The sequence below is a fragment of the Tiliqua scincoides genome, chromosome 5, assembly GCF_035046505.1.
Source record: "Tiliqua scincoides isolate rTilSci1 chromosome 5, rTilSci1.hap2, whole genome shotgun sequence".
NCBI lineage: Eukaryota > Metazoa > Chordata > Lepidosauria > Squamata > Scincidae > Tiliqua > Tiliqua scincoides.
In genome coordinates, this window is record NC_089825.1 from 677,130 (window position 1) to 696,083 (window position 18,954).

An 18,954-nucleotide genomic window follows, 5' to 3' on the forward strand; every position below is an offset into this window, starting at 1 on the left:
GTTTCAAGGTTTTTTGTTACAAACCTATTCTAGCTTTGTAGTTATATTATGAATACTAAGTGAACGTTAGGCTTAAGTTTCAAACTATCTTCTTAATCACTTTTCTCGGTTTGTTTCAATATCCCTTTTCTGTCTTTCAAATATCTTCTCTTATTCTCATTTGCAAAAATGCAAGCTTTATTCACTGAGGACTTGTTTCAAAAATACATTTTTGTTGTGATGGATCTTCAAGCTGTTGTGTTTCAGTTGAATTACAGTCTGTGCTACTATACTCAAATCTGTGCAAACTTTGCCATCTTTCTTAGTGGATTAGAATGAATGGCGCTTCACTACCTTGCTAAAGGAGTAAACTGTCCTGAAGGGTTTCATTCTTTTGTCTGAAGAGTTCTTTCTGCTGTGATCAAATAAGGTTCAGATAAGAGGCATATTTAGGTGGTTTCCTAAAGAATGTCCCAAAAATGGAAAGCAAAAGTAACTGCAAGAAGAATTGGGAATCTGCTGTGCTTCAGATTCTCTGGGGAAAAGGTGGGTAGGTTTATAGTGAATTCTGTTGGTGGTTATTTAGTTTAACAGAAAGTTGCTTTTCCTGAAACTTGAGCTTTGCATAAATCATATTTTCTGTGTGTAGTGAATTAAAACAATAAACAGTTTAATTCTTCTTGCTACTTTATCCCTTGCTCACATATTTCCATTTTTAAGCTTATCTGAACTTGAGAAATTACAACTGCTGGTTGAGAAGCTACTGAAGGGCTCTAAAGTTTCTTTTATTTTATATTGCAGTATGCTTGTAAGCATTTGCTTAATGGAACAGGATAAGTAGCTTGTATTTTATGGGCCAAAGGAGAAGCCCACAGTTTGGTGCTAATTACTGTATGTAAAATGCTGTTTGTAAGTAGGTATAGGTCCACACTATTTCAATAGTCTGATTTGGGCATACTGTAACTCAACCAGGCCACTGACTTCTAAAAGCAGGAGTTGAGCTACATATGGAGGGCCTGGGAAGAGTGAACCCTGGATCCCTGAAAATGAGGCACTCGTCTCACCCAAAGCCGATGGCTTGACCAAGTAAAAATGCACTTGTGCGCAAGTGGTGTGCTATCTCTGGAGGGACATGGTAGGGGAAAGGAGGGTTGCAGTAGAGCTTCACTGCATATTGTGCTCTGTGTGCCAAGTGCAGGATTTTGATCAGAGTGGGTGCAAACTTTTGAGAGGAATGCAGCCTTCCAGAGTTATTTAATGTATTGTCCCATGAGCAGCTATCTCTAGTGAACTCACAGATAGTATTTTTACGCCCTGCCCCCTTGCTGCTTTTTCCATGTCAGCCTCATTCCAAACTACCAATTTGCCTTTTCAGTGTGACGGGTGGAATGGGTGAGTTAATGCGGCCTTAACAGCAGTTGCTACTAAGCCAACGCTCAATTAAGTTTTGTGCTATTCATGTTCACACTCCTGCTTCATAACCACAGCACTGAGCATGTCAATGGTGCCAAATCATCAGAAACAAATACCTACTCTTCAGATGAGGAAACAAGCCTTGATTATTTACTGTCTAAGGACGGTAAGTTTAAAAATGCTGCCTGGAAATAACCAGAAAATTCTGCAATTTACAAATGAGATCACCCAAGATTTGAGGCCCTTTCATATGTGGTATATTTTCCTGTGGGCCTCCAAGCTGAACAAGATTTGCATCCTCAGAAATATATTGTAAATCACTAAGGGCACAATCCTAACCCCTTATATCATTGCTTTCCAGCACTTGCTTAGCGGTGCCAATGGGATGTGTGGTGCATCCTGCAGTTGGGTGGCACTCATGGAGGCCTCCTCAGAGTAAGGGAATGTTTGTTCCCTTACCACAGAGCTGCATTGTCCTTATGTCAGTGCTGGAAAGCACTGACATAAGGGGTTAGGATTGTGCCCTAAGGTTGCAATTCTATGCACTGTTACTTAGGAGTAAGCCCCATTGTACTCAGTGAGATTTACTTCTGTTTGGACATGAGTAGGATTGGGCTGTGAGCATTATCAGACTCTCAGTTGATAGCATTTTGTTGGAACCCAGCTGAATGATGCATATACATTGAATCAGTTAACTCCAGGCCTAATGGGTAGTATGCAGATGATAAACATGACAAAAAATACTTCAGAATTCATTTTGTTCTGCTAGGATAATTGTTTTGCTGAACACTTTAGGCTGTTTGCTGTACGTTCTGGCAGGTTGACATGGCTGGATTCAGCTGTCACAAGAAATCCTGGTGTCTTGCTTTAAGAAAGAGCTTTGTGCAGCTCTCCTCTCTTGCAAATGTAAGAGGGAAGCAGGGAGCCCCTTAACCTGTAGTCTCCAAGCTCATCCTCATATGGGGAAACTGTTTCTTCCTGCTACACCTAAATCCAGGCAAAATCTTAAAACCTGTAACTGTTATTAACTCATAGCAGGAGCCTGAGAGAGAGTCACAATGAAACAGATGTTCAAAAACAGTTTGTGTGTCTTACAACCCAATCCCACCTAAATCCCCACATGGTGATGCAGTGACACCGGCTATGCTGCATTCCGCCAAGGATTTTGGCTGCTGGTCTCCTTGGTTTAAGCTCCAGCAGCCACAACAGATCAACTTGGACTTGTGCCAGCTATATCACTGGCGCAGGTCCACGTTGATCCATGCAGCTGGGATCAGGCTTGAGAAGGTGATTGGATATGATGCATGATGGCACTGTCAATCCCGCATCAGGCCCAATCTGCTCACCCTATCACTGTCCCATTCCTCCCTCCTCCTGCCCTGCTCAAACCCTCCCCCCCCCACACACTGAAAATACTTGATCTGGTGGACCTCCTGACAACTGCCTGCACATGCGGGAAGGCTCCAGCCTTCCTGCTTGTGCGCTTGGGCTTTGCGCTGCCACAAAGGGTTTTATGGTGCTCATGTGACAGCCCCCCCAACAAACATGTGTTCCCCTGGTGCAGGCCCTCTAAGGCAGCCATTTTCAACCACTGTGCCGTGGCACACTGGTGTGCCACTGGAATTTGGGGGAAGTCATTTATTAGTAGGGCCAATGGGGATGTGAACCCCCCACTGGCAGCATGGTGTGTATGCAGCATGGAGAATGTTCAGTGTCCTAGACAACATTTCAGTATTTCTGATCACATGAGGAAGTATACCTTTTAAAGAATATGGATTAGGATCAAGAAGAGTATTGCCCAACTTGTTCTGCATGCCTGTGGGCATGGGACCATTTGAACTCCTCTCAAGTAGGTTGGGGGATATGTGACATGGGTGGAGGTCAAAGAGGGGGATGGAGAAGGAAAATCCAGCTGAGTGCCCTTGGGACTGTGTAACATGGGTCTCTGAATATCAGTTGTGTAACATGCAAGAAAGGCTAATTCTCACAATGTTTTTCTCCTAAACCAGCCCCATGCAGTAATGACTGTGCACATTCATGCCATGTGCATGTCCTATCTACTCCTCTTCCTTCCTGGTTACATTGTCTAATTACTAGAGGGGTGTGTGTCATCTGAACTGTCTCTCTTCTCACATTACTTTAAACCCGCTTTAAAAGTAACCAGGACAGGAGAGGAGCAGGCAGGAGATACAGTCAGTGCAAGTGTATATACCTGTCATAATGTGGGAGCCTTTTGGGGGGGTGGGTTATTATACCAGCCTACAGTAAATGTGGCATTGGGGGAGGGGGGACTTTATCTAACACTTTATTTCCATCCCCTGGTGTTGCTTATGCCATTACTAGGTAATGAGTTTTAGGCTATGCAATTGTCTCCTTGTGTACATGCCTATGGAAATATTTTGACTTTTAAACAGTGTACTGAAAATGAAAGTTTTTCCAAATATGCAACTGGTGTGGTTTTGCTCACCTAGGGTTTTGTTTCTGAACTGTTGTAAACATTTGGATCGTTCTCTAAATCAGGACTGGAGAAAGAAAATGATTTCCAAATGCAAGAACCATGGTAGCTGGGGCTGCTATTTTTCTAGCCTTGTTGCTTTTCTATTTCATGCTGGGGAAAACTCCACTTACACAAATGTTGTGTGATAGAATTTAAAGGTTGTGTATCTGGCCTTGTTTGTAATGAGAGGCTTCTTTTTTGCATGATCCATTTATTAAAACAGCCCCATTAGAAGATCTTAGTCTTTGAGGTTATTTTCACAGCTTTTTCTTTGCTTCATAAATAGCTGATTGATAATACTAACCTACTTTAAATATTTTTGCTTAATATCAATCCTTCAGCCCAAGCTTACATAGAAGCTTAATTTAGTCATGAATGGTTCTGTTGAGTTATTCTAAGGACTAAAATCAAATAAAATTAAGCCCGTGAATGTGATTTTTGCATAATACAATCTTATGGTAAGAGAGAGGGTCTTAAAAAAACTTGATTAGTGATTACTATTAGCATTGTAATTAACATAAGAACATAAGAACAGCCCCACTGGATCAGGCCATAGGCCCATCTAGTCCAGCTTCCTGTATCTCACAGCGGCCCACCAAATGCCCCAGGGAGCACACCAGATAACAAGAGACCTCATCCTGGTGCCCTCCCCTGCATCTGGCATTCTGACATAACCCATTTCTAAAATCAGGAGGTTGCGCATACACATCATGGCTTGTACCCCATAATGGATTTTTCCTCCAGAAACTTGTCCAATCCCCTTTTAAAGGCGTCCAGGCTAATTAGTATTAGCAATGAAAATAATATTGAAACACCCAATACTAAAGGGTTGCAGTGATAAATATACTTGCAATGTCAAAGCATTGGAACTGTAGCATCATCACAACATGGTATATGACCTTACATTAGCATTTTATATTCAGGCACAAGGAGGACTGGACCATTAGTTAGTGCTTTTCTGGCCCATGCATCCAGGCCGACACATTAAAATGAAGGATGGTTGCTAAAGAACATTTCTGCCTGGTTATGTCTGATTTTTGTGTTTGATCTAAACCTAGTTGCTGCCTTTCACATGTTGTGTACTGGGCTGTGTACTTGTGTACTGTACTGGACTGTTCTGTTTTTTCTCAGGGAGGGGTGAGAGTGTCTTCAAAATGAGGGTTTTTTTGCTAGTAGTAATACGAGTTTCTGCATTTTTAGTATACTTTATTAGTAAATCACCTTTTCAGTAATCTTTTCCAATTGTTCATTATGGGTCATGATGTCCTCTACAACACAAATTTACTCTTGTGGCAAATTGTGTAAACCTGACTATACATGTGTGTAGCTGAAATGTTTTTGAAAATTATGGAAAAGAATAAGAGCTTTGCTAGACAGGGATTTTAACACTTTATTGTTTTTAATAGCACTTTAGTGCATAAGCAAAACATCTATTTTACTGTTGCAGTCCTGAAGGTAAAATAAGTTTCCAAATATGAACATAAAGAAAATTTAGAGCCCTATTTTTGTATCCTTGGTTTTACAAACACTTTGAAAACTGCATACACTTGGAAAATATCTTAACTTTGTATTAAACATAGACAGTTCTGTTTGGAATTGTACTACAATTTATTTCTTGCCATTTTTGTGTAAAATTTACAGAAACAGTGTTACATCGTGCGCTCCAAAGGTAATGTCTCATTCCTCTAAGGCTGTGTTCTTTCTCTTCTTTCTGTCTTTTCTTGTCCTTTTCTGATCATATGTGCATTAAATCTTGTGGTGGTGAGGTTCTTCTGGGGGTGGGGGCAGTACCAGCTTTGAGAGAGACAGTTTGTCTTTATGACAATACTGTTTTTAACTTGTATATAATGTCTAGTTTCTTCCTCCTAATGAGAAAAATTCAATTTCAACACTATTTCATGATATAGTATTAACTTTTAGTTGTGGAAGGCTAGTCACTTCCTGGGAGAAAAGCTTTTTCAAGGGCTCAAGAGGCAACATTTTTAAAGCAACTTCTTGTTAGAAGGAAATTGTGCTTATAGGTTATAAAAAAGTGAGATGGGTTGCTCACTGTCATTTATACTTACTGCTCTCATGCAGTTGACTTTCAGTGGAAGAAATTTTAGTTGAATAAGGTTGTCCAGGCACCTACCACTTTGTATGATATTATTCAAATATGTTTTCAAGCTTGTTGAAACAGATAAATTTGGAGTAGGGAAAGGAAGTAAAAATACAGCTAAAAATATTATAACTGTCCTCACTGCTCAAGTGTACAGTGCATTTTTATTTCCCTCATTGGCTTCTAAAACTTTTTAGACTAATATAACTGGGTAATGAAAAAATGAAAAACATTAGTCTCTTAAATATTATAATTACAAATGAAATATTCTTTTGTGCGATGATCTTCGGTCTCTTAATGGGCAGTTGAATATCAACTTTCCAATAGAAATTTGTGGGAATTTGGAGTTGGTCATGACTCTGATAATCTCCCTCCTGGTAACTTTTCAGAAATCTTAATCAAGGTTTTCTATCTAATTTCTGTTGTAGTTTTGAATGTGCAATTTGCTTTACAATAGTTTTCCTTCCTAGTCTCTGTGGTGCAGTTGCATGTAGGGGAAGTTTGTGCATGTGCAGCGCCGACCTCAGAAGCTTCCAGAGCTTTGAATATTGCTTGATGGGGGAGCCCTGTGCACAGGTGTGTGGCTCAAAGTGCTGGTGGAATACCCAATTCTTAACTTCCTGTTCAACTGCCACTGAAGCAGCATAGTCAGGAATGCTTCTGTTTGTCCTTTATCTGGGCATCAGACCATAATATACCTCATCACAGAACATCCAAACATCACTGTTCCCAGAATATACTACTCTTGGCATATGGTGTCCATCACTACAGTATTTGCAGTAGAGGCCCTTCCAGAGATGATTCCTGTTGGTGTTCAGGCCATGCATGCATACCCATTGTAAACAGCTATTCATTTCAGACCAGGAACTATCATCATTACAATGGTGGATTCTCCCAATCAATTATTCTGAGGGGTTTGCTCTGTCCAACTCGGACTATAAGCACCAGCACATCATTGTGGGGTGAGGGATCTCACTGAGTCTCCCTTGATGGAACTTGGTCACCATAATGAAGGAAGGCCAGGTCGTCATTTTGTGCTGGCTGTCTACAAAGGAAGGATCCTGAAGGACTGGATAGTATGGATTCTAAAAGACAGCTATGTGCTACATGAACAAACAGGGTGGCATGGCATCAAAAATACTTTGTAAGTGTGCACAATTTGGGACCAGTGCCTGCAACATCATTCGCCCCAACAGTCATATGTCTAGTTTGGGTATCGGGCAACTTGGTATGCATCCTCCATAGAGCTGTCGGCTCTAATGGATTTCTTAATGGAGCTAGTGGATTTATTCCCTCTCATTTTCAGGACAATCTTACAGATTGCTGGCCCTCTGCACCAAGGTAATGGTTAACTGTATGCCCCTCCCCAACCTTCCATTCATCATATTTCACCCAGAAGGAGCCACTAATCTTGAGAGCACACTCCACCAGAGGGGCTTCATCCTATGCTGTGAGCCTGAGTTTTTCCAGGTAACACTGGTCTGATGAAGTCAGATGGAATAGACACTAAACGGAACATGAGATTGAGACTTAGTGGTAGGGTGGAGTGACCTAGAATGTCTTGGATGCTGCCCCTGGTCGGTCACTGTTGCCTCTGCTCAAAGAAATAACAAACCAGAAGTTCTACCCTTCTGCATTGGAAGAATCTGTGCCAGGAGGAAGCTAAGGAGGCAGAGGATTCACTTTCCACTCACATTTACTGGGTGGAAAGCAGATCAGTGTGGATTGATAAAAGAAAGTGGCAGACCTGGGGTAAAGAGCACCCCAAATCCACTTCTCTCACCTCCCCCCCCCCCAGTTCAGTGGTGGTACAATCCACATCATCTGCCTGCATGGGTGGGCCACCCTTAACTCATATGCAGATCTCCTTATGACTGACTGCCCCACCTCCAAGTAAGGAAGAAAAGCTAGCTAGTCTCCACTATGTATGACTGCACAGAGACCACAAAGGAGAAAAACAGGTGGCGTATTCTTTGAATAGTCATCTGTGCAGATGCACAAACCACCCAATCATGTCTGGTTTCAGCTGCTGGATAGTCTCTTAAGTGGGACATTAACCAGGAGGTGATCCTCAAAGGAACTGAGGGATTGGGTATTCCACCAGTGTTTGAGCCACACAACTATGCATGGTGTTTCTCCACTCAAGCGCAGGGGCAAAATGTTCAGCAAAATTCTGGAAGCTTCCAAAGTAGCTCTGCACATGACAGAACTCCACTACATGTGGCTGCATAGATGAACGTTCAGTCTACTGTTACAGGTAAGCAACCTATCCTCATCCTTGCAGCACCTCTGCTCCATTGTTCTCATTTCATGGATAGGGGAATGAGAGCTGAGGGATGTGCTAATAGACATCAGTACACCCATTTCTGGAGTTTTGTGGATATGAGCTCCAACAGTCTAACCTCTGGTCTCACTAGCTCTATGAGGAATCAGATTAGCAAAATGCTTATCCAATTTATTAAGGGCTGGTTCATTCATTATTCTGATGGGAAGCTGTTGGAATGTTGCCCAACGTGGTTGGGGTCAGCAGTATCCACTTCAGGATAATAACTGGCCCTAGGAGCTTGTTAGCAGTATGGACATGCTTGACGATGCATTCTGCTCTTTGGCTTGCTTGTGAATGTTATTTGGTATTCTGGGACACTTATGCGTATTCTTAACACCCACCACAGTCTGTGTTTATTTCTGTGAAGATTAAGCATATGCCTCAGCCTCAGTTCTGTTAAACAGAAACCAAGGATGTGTAACGGAACCTGGCACATTCATTCTGAGTCTAAACATTGTACAAAACAAAACTCTGCCCTTATTTCACTGAAGATTTAGGAAACTTCTTATTTGCAGGAATTTGTTAGGAGAATGAGGCATGTGTTAAGGAAGAAGACCTTGAATCACAGTTATAAACTCTGCAGCAGTTCTTGCTTTTTGCTCCAGGAGTGCTTTCTGGGTGACCTGAAAAGGCATGTGTTATTCTCCCCTCACCCCAGGCTCCTGGTTCCATACATTTGTAGACTTCTAACATTATGCTGTTGACTTGATCTGAGAGAGCAAAGCTATTTAGGGCTTGGGATTGCGTGACTAAGAAGGACTAAATAATTATTGGTAGCACGTTTGAATGAATAACTTTTCAAAAGAAGTATTCTGGTGTCCTGACGTAAAACAAGAAAGAGAGAAGGTGATGGAAGTTCAGGAATAATTTGCATGGATTTGCAGGATGCCATTACCACCTGTTCATGTTCAGAGTACAATTAATGGACTAGAGTCTTGTGCATTTCCTGTTGTAATTTTACAGCCTTACTGTAAAGTGGTTTAGAAGCAGTTTTGAAATTGTTTTCTGAAGTACTCATTACCTCAAAAAAAGGGGAAAGATTTTCCATCCTATACACTTCATCCAGATGTTAAAGCCCATTTAAAGGCAACAATAGTTGAACAACCTTTAAAACATAATCTGGATAATTAAATGTAATCAGTACATGTGGCCATTATATTGCAGTATAGAGTCAATAGCAGAAATGAATGATTAAGCCCGTCAAGTTGCTTCACTGCCCATCCATTTTATTTATTTCTTTTTTTGTATCAGCTTCTGTAGATCAGACTCTAGTGAGGCGATTTGGAATTGGTTTGTGGACCCAGAAGCATAGTGAGAGGCCAGTCAGTGTGTAGAAAATGCGGTTTTTGTTTGTCTCTAATACAGTTGACTTCAAAGAGTTGTATAGTGTAAACTGGTGGTAGTAGTAGCAGCACCTAAATTGTTTGATACTTCTGTATTGTTGCCAAGAAACAGATTGCAGTCCTGCACAACAATGCAAATCTCACACAGTAGATAAAGTTTATAAAGTCTTATAAAGATGCACAATTTGCCCCACTGCAGCCACTGTAAAATGGAGGTGTTGTATTTTTATTTAAATACTATACACACTGCATGCATTTCATTTGATACGGAGGAAAAACTGAAATATGGCTTTACATTGTAACATTGATGACTACAAAATTATAATCTAGTTCTTGTATTTAGTGTGTCTCTAATATTTGTGTACAGTAATGTTAATGATGTTTGATTTTTCTTCTTCCCTTACTTTTTTATTTTATGTGTCATTCTGCCTTTTTCTTCCTCATCTGAACACCTGCCTTTAAAAAAAATAATCTCATGCGTGTTGATGTTAAGCAGAACTACAAAACCTGCTCCTCATCTTGATAGGTAAGGCATAATTTGTTTATCTTCTAGTACGTTAGGAACATTTGGGACTAATCAACTGAGTATATTCTCTTAGAAGCAATGGTGGCTAACATGTTGGTTGAACTTGGGCCCCATCAGACATGCAGTTGTTCCACTGTAAAACCCACCTGTGAATGTGAAACATTCAAGAGTTTCAGTGCACACAGAACTTGCAATCATACATTTGCTCCAGTTTGGGAGTTTCTTCAAGGCAAAAGCCATGCTAGTCCCTTCCTCTCTCTGTCATTTTTTGGCAGACTTCCTGTGTCTGCATGCATCCCAGCAGCACTTGCCTGCCAAAAGAGGTAGGAGTTTCTACCCTACCCTACCCTTCTAAGTTTCTACCGGCTTACCCTTCTGAGGGCAGAATACTCCCCAGTTCAGGCATATCCTATGATTTGGCACTCCAGGTTTCACAGGGAAATGTTTTTCTCTCATTGTTCAGTTCTGTAATCAAGAAAGCAGGGTTCCAAGTGGCAACCCTTGTTGAAAAAATAGGCTCCCCTCCCTGCTGATGCCTGTCATTTGATTGCGGATCACCAGAATTACCTGCCCTGGTATGATCCAGGGAAGGGAGCCAATGGGCAACAAGACAAGACACGTTGGATCAGCAGCAGGCCGCTTGTATTACCCATGACTTTGAGCGAGTCATCTGATGCAGGAGATCCTGCGTCAGGGGAGGAAGACTTCTCTGAGTTGATGGGAACCAGGCCCAAGATAACTTCTTCCTTGTTGCCTACTTTTCACCCCACACCCCTTGGTGGAGCAGGCCACTTCAGCTGCGCCACCCTTGAGCCACTCATACAGGATATGACTATTCCACGGTCCACACAGAGGAACTGGTCAGGGATGTCGCAGAAGGGCATGCTTGTCCTGAAGTGCTCAGAATGGCTGTTGCCCTCCTTTGCCAGGGGGTGAAAGCTGTTGCCTTCCACATGCATTTTTGTACATCAGGTGCAAGCCTCAAATGAGGAATAAATATGGGTAGATGGGTAGATAGAATGACCACATAAGTTTTCTCGGGGTCCCCTAGGAAGAAAAATGAAGTGAATGAGAGGAGCATGAATGTCATTCCAAGTAATTCTGCTTGTGTATCCACCAGTGTACTTTTTCATCTTCTGCAGTGTACATGTTGTCTTTGGACTGGTTATTTCTGGTTTTGAAGTAATAGAACAAATAGAAAACCTGAAAACTGATACAGCAAGCCGGCCATATGCAGATGTGCGAGTTATTGACTGTGGAGTCCTGGTTGCAAAATCTGCCAAGGATGGTAAGTAGTTAATTCTCGCCTGAAGTGCGTGGGAAGAGCTCGGTTCTTCTAGAAACCCTAGAATTCAGCTAGCGTTTAATTCAGATTAGAATTCCTTTTTATTTGTCTGCTGTACTTCTCACTTTGTGACAGTATTATGCTAAGCTTGACTACCTTCATCTGGGCAAACATGGTCTGATGATTATTGAACAAAATCCGTGGCATCGTTAGGGGGTGCGGGTCGCATCGGGTGACGCACACTGGGGGGGTGACGCACACTGGGGGGGTGACGCACACTGGGGGGGTGACGCACACTGGGGGGGTGACGCACACTGGGGGGGTGACGCACACTGGGGGGGTGACACTCTAAAATCACAGCGGTTAGGAGTAACCCCATCATATTATATACTGTTGGATGCAGAATTTCAAGCGGAATGCAATGAAAAAAAAACCAGAGTGTAATATTTCCTTTCTATCAAAAGTTATGGCCAAAAAATTGGAGAACAAAAAATGCATGGATCCCTATGGAAAGTGAAAGTGAGCCGTATCGCGCGTTTACTCGTGTGTAGGCGAACTTACCTTAGTCCGTTGGAAAGGGCAGGCTGAGAGGAATCCAATGACACCAGAATGGTCCTGAGCCAATGAATGCAGCCCCCAAAAACACCTGAGAAGGAAGTCCCTGCCTCCAAGCAGATGAATGTATTGAGCCCTATGGAAAGCGAAACTAGGCCTCACGGTCGCATTTACTCGTGAGTAAGCGAACGTGTCTTGGCTGCTGTGAAAGATCAGGTGAAGGAGAGTGCAAGGCTACCAGAATGGTCCTGATCTGATGGAACTGGAGCTCAACAAGTGCTCCAGAAGACAGCTCCCCCCCCCCCCCCCGCTAAAAAGGATCAAAACAGGCTTCAGCTGATAAGGTGAACCTTTTTGAGACTTGCAAAGCCTGACAGTGATCTGGTTAAAACAGAAGTTCTTAAATTGAACTGGGCACTGGGTAGGGCTGAAAACCTTACTGATTTTGGAGGGAGGGTGTTATTGCAGGCAGGCTACAAAGGAAATTCACTTGGTGGAACAGGGCTGGCTTCTGCTTATTTAATTATTTGTTTTACTTTAATTATTTATACTTATTTATTTTAATTTGTTTGATGGTGTCACTTCCACCATGACATCACTTCTGGTGGGTTTTGGACAGATTGTCATTCTAAAAAGTGGGTCCCAGTAAGTTTGAGAACTGCTGCATTAAGGTGCTAGTAAGTTGACACCCGTGGGGGGGGGGGGGTGTAACACCAGTAGTGACCAAAATCACTAAAATCATAATTTGGAAGAATAATACTATCATGTTATATATCAATCAATGTGTAATTTCATGCAGAATGTGTTCTGTCTTTATTCTATCAAAAGGTACAGCCAAAAAACCAGTGGGGGTGGAGTGATGGTACATCACCACGCCCACTACCTGGGGTATTGCCCTGCCCACTGCATGGGGGGGTGACGCGCTGGCATCCCGCACCGGGTGACACGAACCCTAGTGGTGCCACTGAACAAAATAACACATTGCAGGACACTTGTTTGTAATATGAAATGTTAGAAACTTTTAACATTTTTCTTGCCATAAATTACAGGTGAGACCTCGGTATCCACTGATTTGACTCGCCACTGATAGCAAGGTCCACCTTTACATGCCTTGTAACAAGGAAGAAAAGCATCAAAATCCCATTTCCTACCTTCTCACTGTTATTATAATTGCATTCCACTAGATTCCATTATCCACTCCATCTAGTAGTTGAATGTGGTCTAGCTTCTGTGCCAGTGCATTCTGGGGCAACAATGGAGGACCAAGAAACCTGGATTTGTTTTTCCGCTGATTTGGTATCCACTGATTTTTTTTTTTTTAACCACTGGGGATTCTGGAACGGAACCCCAGTGGATAACGAGGCATGACCATTTGAAACATGTAAATGATAATATGAAGCTCTGGCTTACTGCTCATTTCTAGAAGCTTAAATTGTTGTAAAAATAGATATCTTCATGGCTCTGCTATCCACACAATTTGTTGACTTTGTTAAATTTAGACATCTTTTGACACCCCACTCTTTTTTGTAATGCTTCTAGAAAAGTGGTATACTTCCCCCTATGGGCACAGTTTCACTCATGAACATATGAAGGTGCCTGATATTGAATTGACTGTTTATGTGGGCTGGCCTGTGGTGTACCTTGTGGCCAGGACCCTAGAACACTTGTATTACGTGTATGGGAAACTGGCCTCCCATTACCAGCAACAGCCAGTAACAGTCTGCAGCGGAGGACTTGCCCTGTTGAAGGGTTTGGGAGGGAAGGGAGCCCAATAAAATTGCAACAGCCACTGGGGGTTATCATGCCATATGTTTTATGTATTGCATGCATATCCTTCACCAGTTGTCATTTGGCTGTCCATAAACACATGAAACACAAATATCCTTTTTAATGCCATTTTTGAAAAAGGAAAATGAAAGGGAAGGGAGAAACTAAGCTAAGTTAGGAACCAACTGGGTTTTGTGGAAGCACCAAGAGAGGAAAAAGATTCTTCAGTAGTTTCCTTAAAGTTTGAAATATATTTGCAATAGCACGTGTATGCCGATTGGGCAGTATTCCTGTTTTCCAGGAAAAGTATCATTGTTTTATAGTTTTACTCATGGTGAATGTTGATGGATATTTTCTGGAAGGAATGATCAAAATGTATAACTTTTGTCATCCTAAGTGTTGGAGAAGAAGAGGAAGGTGTCTACCCATTCAGAAGTTTCAGATTCCTCCGCAAGTAGCTCATCTACTTCAACTGAATCATCATCTGACAGTGAATCGGAAAATGAGAGAAGTAAGAAAAGGAAACGTAAGAGGAGAACCAAAGCTAAACAGTCAAAAAAACGACGAAAGGAGGAAAGGAAGAAGGAAGAACCCAAAAACAAACGAACACCAGACCAAAGAAGGTATTGGGGACTTTTGATCCCACTCTTTCTCTAAGGAGTTCAGGGCAGCATACATGAACATAAGAACAGCCCCACTGGATCAGGCCATAGGCCCATCTAGTCCAGCTTCCTGTATCTCACAGCAGCCCACCAAATGCCACAGGGAGCACACCAGATAACAAGAGACCTCATCCTGGTGCCCTCCCTTGCATCTGGCATTCTGACATAACCCATTTCTAAAATCAGGAGGTTGTGCATACACATCATGGCTTGTACCCCATAATGGATTTTTCCTCCAGAAACTTGTCCAATCCCCTTTTAAAGGCGTCTAGGCTAGACGCCAGCACCACATCCTGTGGCAAGGAGTTCCACAGACTGACCACACGCTGAGTAAAGAAATATTTTCTTTTGTCTGTCCTAACCCGACCAACACTCAATTTGAGTGGATGTCCCCTGGTTCTGGTATTATGTGAGAGTGTAAAGAGCATCTCCCTATCCACTCTGTCCATCCCCTGCATAATTTTGTATGTCTCAATCATGTCCCCCCTCAGGCATCTCTTTTCTAGGCTGAAGAGGCCCAAACGCCGTAGCCTTTCCTCATAAGGAAGGTGCCCCAGCCCCGTAATCATCTTAGTCGCTCTCTTTTGCACCTTTTCCATTTCCAAAAAGACTATGTCTTTTTTGAGATGCGGCGACCAGAACTGGACACAATATATTATAATACTAGCCGTTTTGTTCTCAATACCCTTCCTAATGATCCCAAGCATAGAATTGGCCTTCACTGCCGCCGCACATTGGGTCGACACTTTCATCGACCTGTCCACCACCACCCCAAGATCTCTCTCCTGATCTGTCACAGACAGCTCAGAACCCATCAGCCTATATCTAAAGTTTTGATTTTTTGCCCCAATGTGCGTGACTTTACACTTACTGACATTGAAGCGCATCTGCCATTTTGCTGCCCATTCTGCCAGTCTGGAGAGATCCTTCTGGAGCTCCTCACAATCACTTCTGGTCTTCACCACTAGGAAAAGTTTGGTGTCGTCTGCAAACTTAGCCACTTCACTGCTCAACCCTGTCTCCAGGTCATTTATGAAGATGTTGAAAAGCACCGGTCCCAGGGCAGATCCTTGGGGCACACATGGATCTTCCTGCTACATTCATTTTGTCCTCAGTATCATTATACCATAATATAAGAGAGGATAGGGAAAATCACAAATTACTTGAACATCAGACCCCTGATTTTTAGTGCTAGGATATTATTACTACCTTTGCAATGCACAACTGGCGCCTCAGGGTAAACTATAATGTGGCAAGGTTTGTAGGTGACCCCAAACTGTTTAAGGTGGTTAAAAACCGAAGCAGTTTGTAAATAATACTGAATGGACTTTTCTAGATTGAGTGAATGTGTTAACAAATGGTAAATGCTGTTCAGCGTCAACAAGTATAAAGTGGTACACGTTGGGGTAAAATATCCCAGCCTCACATCTACACCAAAGGATTCTGAACTGTCAGTGGAAAATCTGGCCATAGTGGATGGAAGCATTGACACAATGTACAGCAGCAGTGAAGAGAAATTTCTGCTGGGGATGTTAGGAAAAGGCTTGAGAATGCTAATATTATATTGCCATATATAAATCTGTGGTTGGCTGCATGTAGAATACTGTATCCAGTTCTGGTTACCACACTTCAAGCAGGCTATTGCAGAGTTGGAAAAGGTGCAAAAGAGGGCAACCAAAGTGATCAGAGGTCTGGAGCACCTTCCTTATGAGGTAAGGCTGTAGTGTTTGGGCTTTTTAGCTGGGAGATACAAGCAATTAAGGGAGGAACATGATTGATTGAGACAAATAAAATTATGCATGGTGTAGAGTGGATAGAGATGGTTTTCTTTCTTTCTCACAATACTAAAATCAAGGGTCATCCAATGAAATTGATTGGCACAGGAAATTTAGGACAGATGAAAGGAGTTGCTTTTTCACACAGCACAAAATTAGTCTGTGGGCAGTACACAAGGTGTGGTGTAGTGGCCACTGGCTTTGATTGTTTGGGGAACAAACCCATGGAAGACAGGTCTGTCAATGGGTTGCTAGTCGTGATGGCTGTATGCTATCACCAGATGCAGCAGTGGTGTAACACTGAAAACCAGTTGCAGAGAATAATAATAATAATAAACTTTATTTCTATCCCACCCTGCTCCCTAAAAGGACCCAGGGCGGCTTACAACATATTAAAAACAGATTAAAACATAATTTAACAAACAGATAAAAACATATTAAAAACACATTAACAGAAACCATAAAAACAGTAGTCAGATAAAAGTTAGAATAAAAAAGAGCATAAAACAGCAGTTCATAGCGGAATTAGGCCTGTAAAAAAGCAACTAAAAGATGTATAAAAGATGTTAAAAAGGCCATGAAGTCAGAAGGCTTGTTTAAACAGCAAGGTCTTCAGGCCTCGCCAAAAAGTCTCAAGAGAGGGAGCCATTCTCAAGTCAAGGGGAAGGGAGTTCCATAGCGTTGGTGCCACTACTGAGAAGGCCCTGTTTCTTGCTGCCGCCCCACGTACCTCCTTAGGCGGCGGCACTTGTAAAAAGGCCTTCTCTGATGACCTGAGAGGACGAACCAGGTTGTACGGGAGTAGGCGATCTCTAAGCAGTGAACTATGCCTTCTCTCCCGCTTGTGAATTTGGCTTCCCAGGGGTGGCTGGTGGGCCACTGTGGAAAACTCAGCTGGACTATGTGGACTTGTGGCCTGATCCAGCAGGGCTTTTCTTATGTTCTTACAATTTTGAGCATAAGCACGTACATTTGATCATGAGCCTTAAGAGCTTTGGCTTTCACTAAGATTAACTGCTTGACTGTAAGACTTCCTGCATGAGTAACAAAGTTCCTAGGACATAAAATTCCCAGGAACAGCAACTTAATCCATAAACTAACAGGCTGATGTGCAAGTTTGAATAACCAACTTTTCACAGTGGCTGGTCAACCAAGTGTAAGCGCATCACAGTAAAGTTGAACCTCACTGATTTTTCCATGGCACTCTAAGTACACTTGTGGAGGAGTATGTAAGCCTCCTCACTGTCCTTGTTCATTGGAAAATTGATGCAATAGATGTCTCTACTCTGGGGAACAGAAGCTGGTAACCAACAGACAAGTTTTCTTTATTTCAGTAGTTGAGGAAAGTGAATGATACTGTTTTAAGAAGTTAAGTTTTTGTTTTTTAAACCAGGTACGTGTATAATAGATTGTTGAATTCAAGGGAACTCTTTATGTTTGGAAAGTTCATCCTGCACTTTAGGCAACTTGTTATGTCTATATCATAATTAAAAATGATGCTCGTGTCTTCAAGCAACGAATTAAAACACTCTGTAAGGATCTAGTCCCAACATTTCACTTTCAACTGTGGAAAGCATCTTTAAGGGGTTCCAAAGAATTTTGTATCCTGTGCTAGATGTAAATAGTAGAGATTCCACTATCAGAATTACCATGGAGCAAGAGAAAGTTGAGATGTTACCATTCCTGGATGTGCTTGTCAGCTGCAAGGAAGATGCATGCTGAGTTGTAGTGTACAGAAAGGACTGTTATCTGCATTAAAACTCTATTCAGCGTCCTAGGCAAAAATAAGGACTAATTAACACCTTGATGACCAGAGCTAGATGTATCTTGGACTCTCAATACTTGGAGAATAGACATATGTATCCAGAGCCATGCAAGAAAATGGACACACAGAGCGAGAAATTAATAGAACATTGTGACTAAGACAAAAAGTGACTGCACAGGAAGATGACATCTTATATCTGGAACATCCCGAATAAGATTGGGAGGATATTGGAGAAAGCTAACCACAGACCCATCTATGGACTTATCAAAAAGATATCTCAGGTTTTGCGGTCCATGAGGACTATCACTTTCCACAGCAGGTGTATATCGTATTCCTTGCAGATGTGGAAAAGTCTGCATAGGGACCACAAAAAGGAATGTGATTACTAGAGTAAAGGAACATGAATGCTACTGCCACTTAGAACAAAGTGAAAAATCAGCAGTGACAGAGCATGCTGTGAGAACTGGTCCCCAAATAAATTTTAAACAAACTCAGGCTCTTTCCACAGACCAGGTAGGCCATTGAAATTAAAAAACAAAAGAATATGAACAAAGAAAAAAAGAGACTCTCAGTATAAGTAATTCCTGGCGTCCAGGACTCAAAAGTACTAGAATAAAATTTTTTGAGGGGAATCCTATATAGGAAATTGAGGTAATGATGAACAGGCAAAGAGTGTAAGTATGCCTTTAAGAATTAAAGCAGGAGCTGGCAATTAAGCTGGTGGCCAGCTAGCAGATGAGACCAATTAGATACTTACTTGGGCTACGTACAGAAAGGGATGTTACCCAGAACACAGAGCATTCTTTGTAACCCCCTGAAGATGCTTTCCACAGTTGAAAGTGAAACATTGGGACTCGAATCCTGCATTGTGTTTTAATCCGTGGCTTGAAGACTCGAGCAACATTTTAAATTATGTTTTAGACTCATTCAACCCCAAAAGCCTTAGCGTGTGTGTGAGGTTAT

General features: G+C 42.0%; 1 protein-coding gene across 6 annotated transcripts in view; it reads left to right on the top strand.

The window, feature by feature from the left end:
- The window catches only part of NKTR (natural killer cell triggering receptor), a 48,095-nt gene that overhangs the window by 14,277 nt on the left and 14,864 nt on the right, over positions 1 to 18,954 (top strand). For 3 of the 6 annotated variants that reach the window (XM_066626927.1, XM_066626929.1, XM_066626931.1), the window contains 3 exons: positions 10,150 to 10,182; positions 11,325 to 11,470; positions 14,187 to 14,412. In XM_066626927.1, coding sequence (XP_066483024.1) covers positions 10,150 to 10,182; positions 11,325 to 11,470; positions 14,187 to 14,412 — 405 coding nt within the window. Of the gene's footprint in view, positions 1 to 5,530; positions 10,183 to 11,324; positions 11,471 to 14,186; positions 14,413 to 18,954 lie in introns of all 6 variants that reach the window. The other 3 variants (XM_066626928.1, XM_066626930.1, XM_066626933.1) reach the window with 2 other exon arrangements.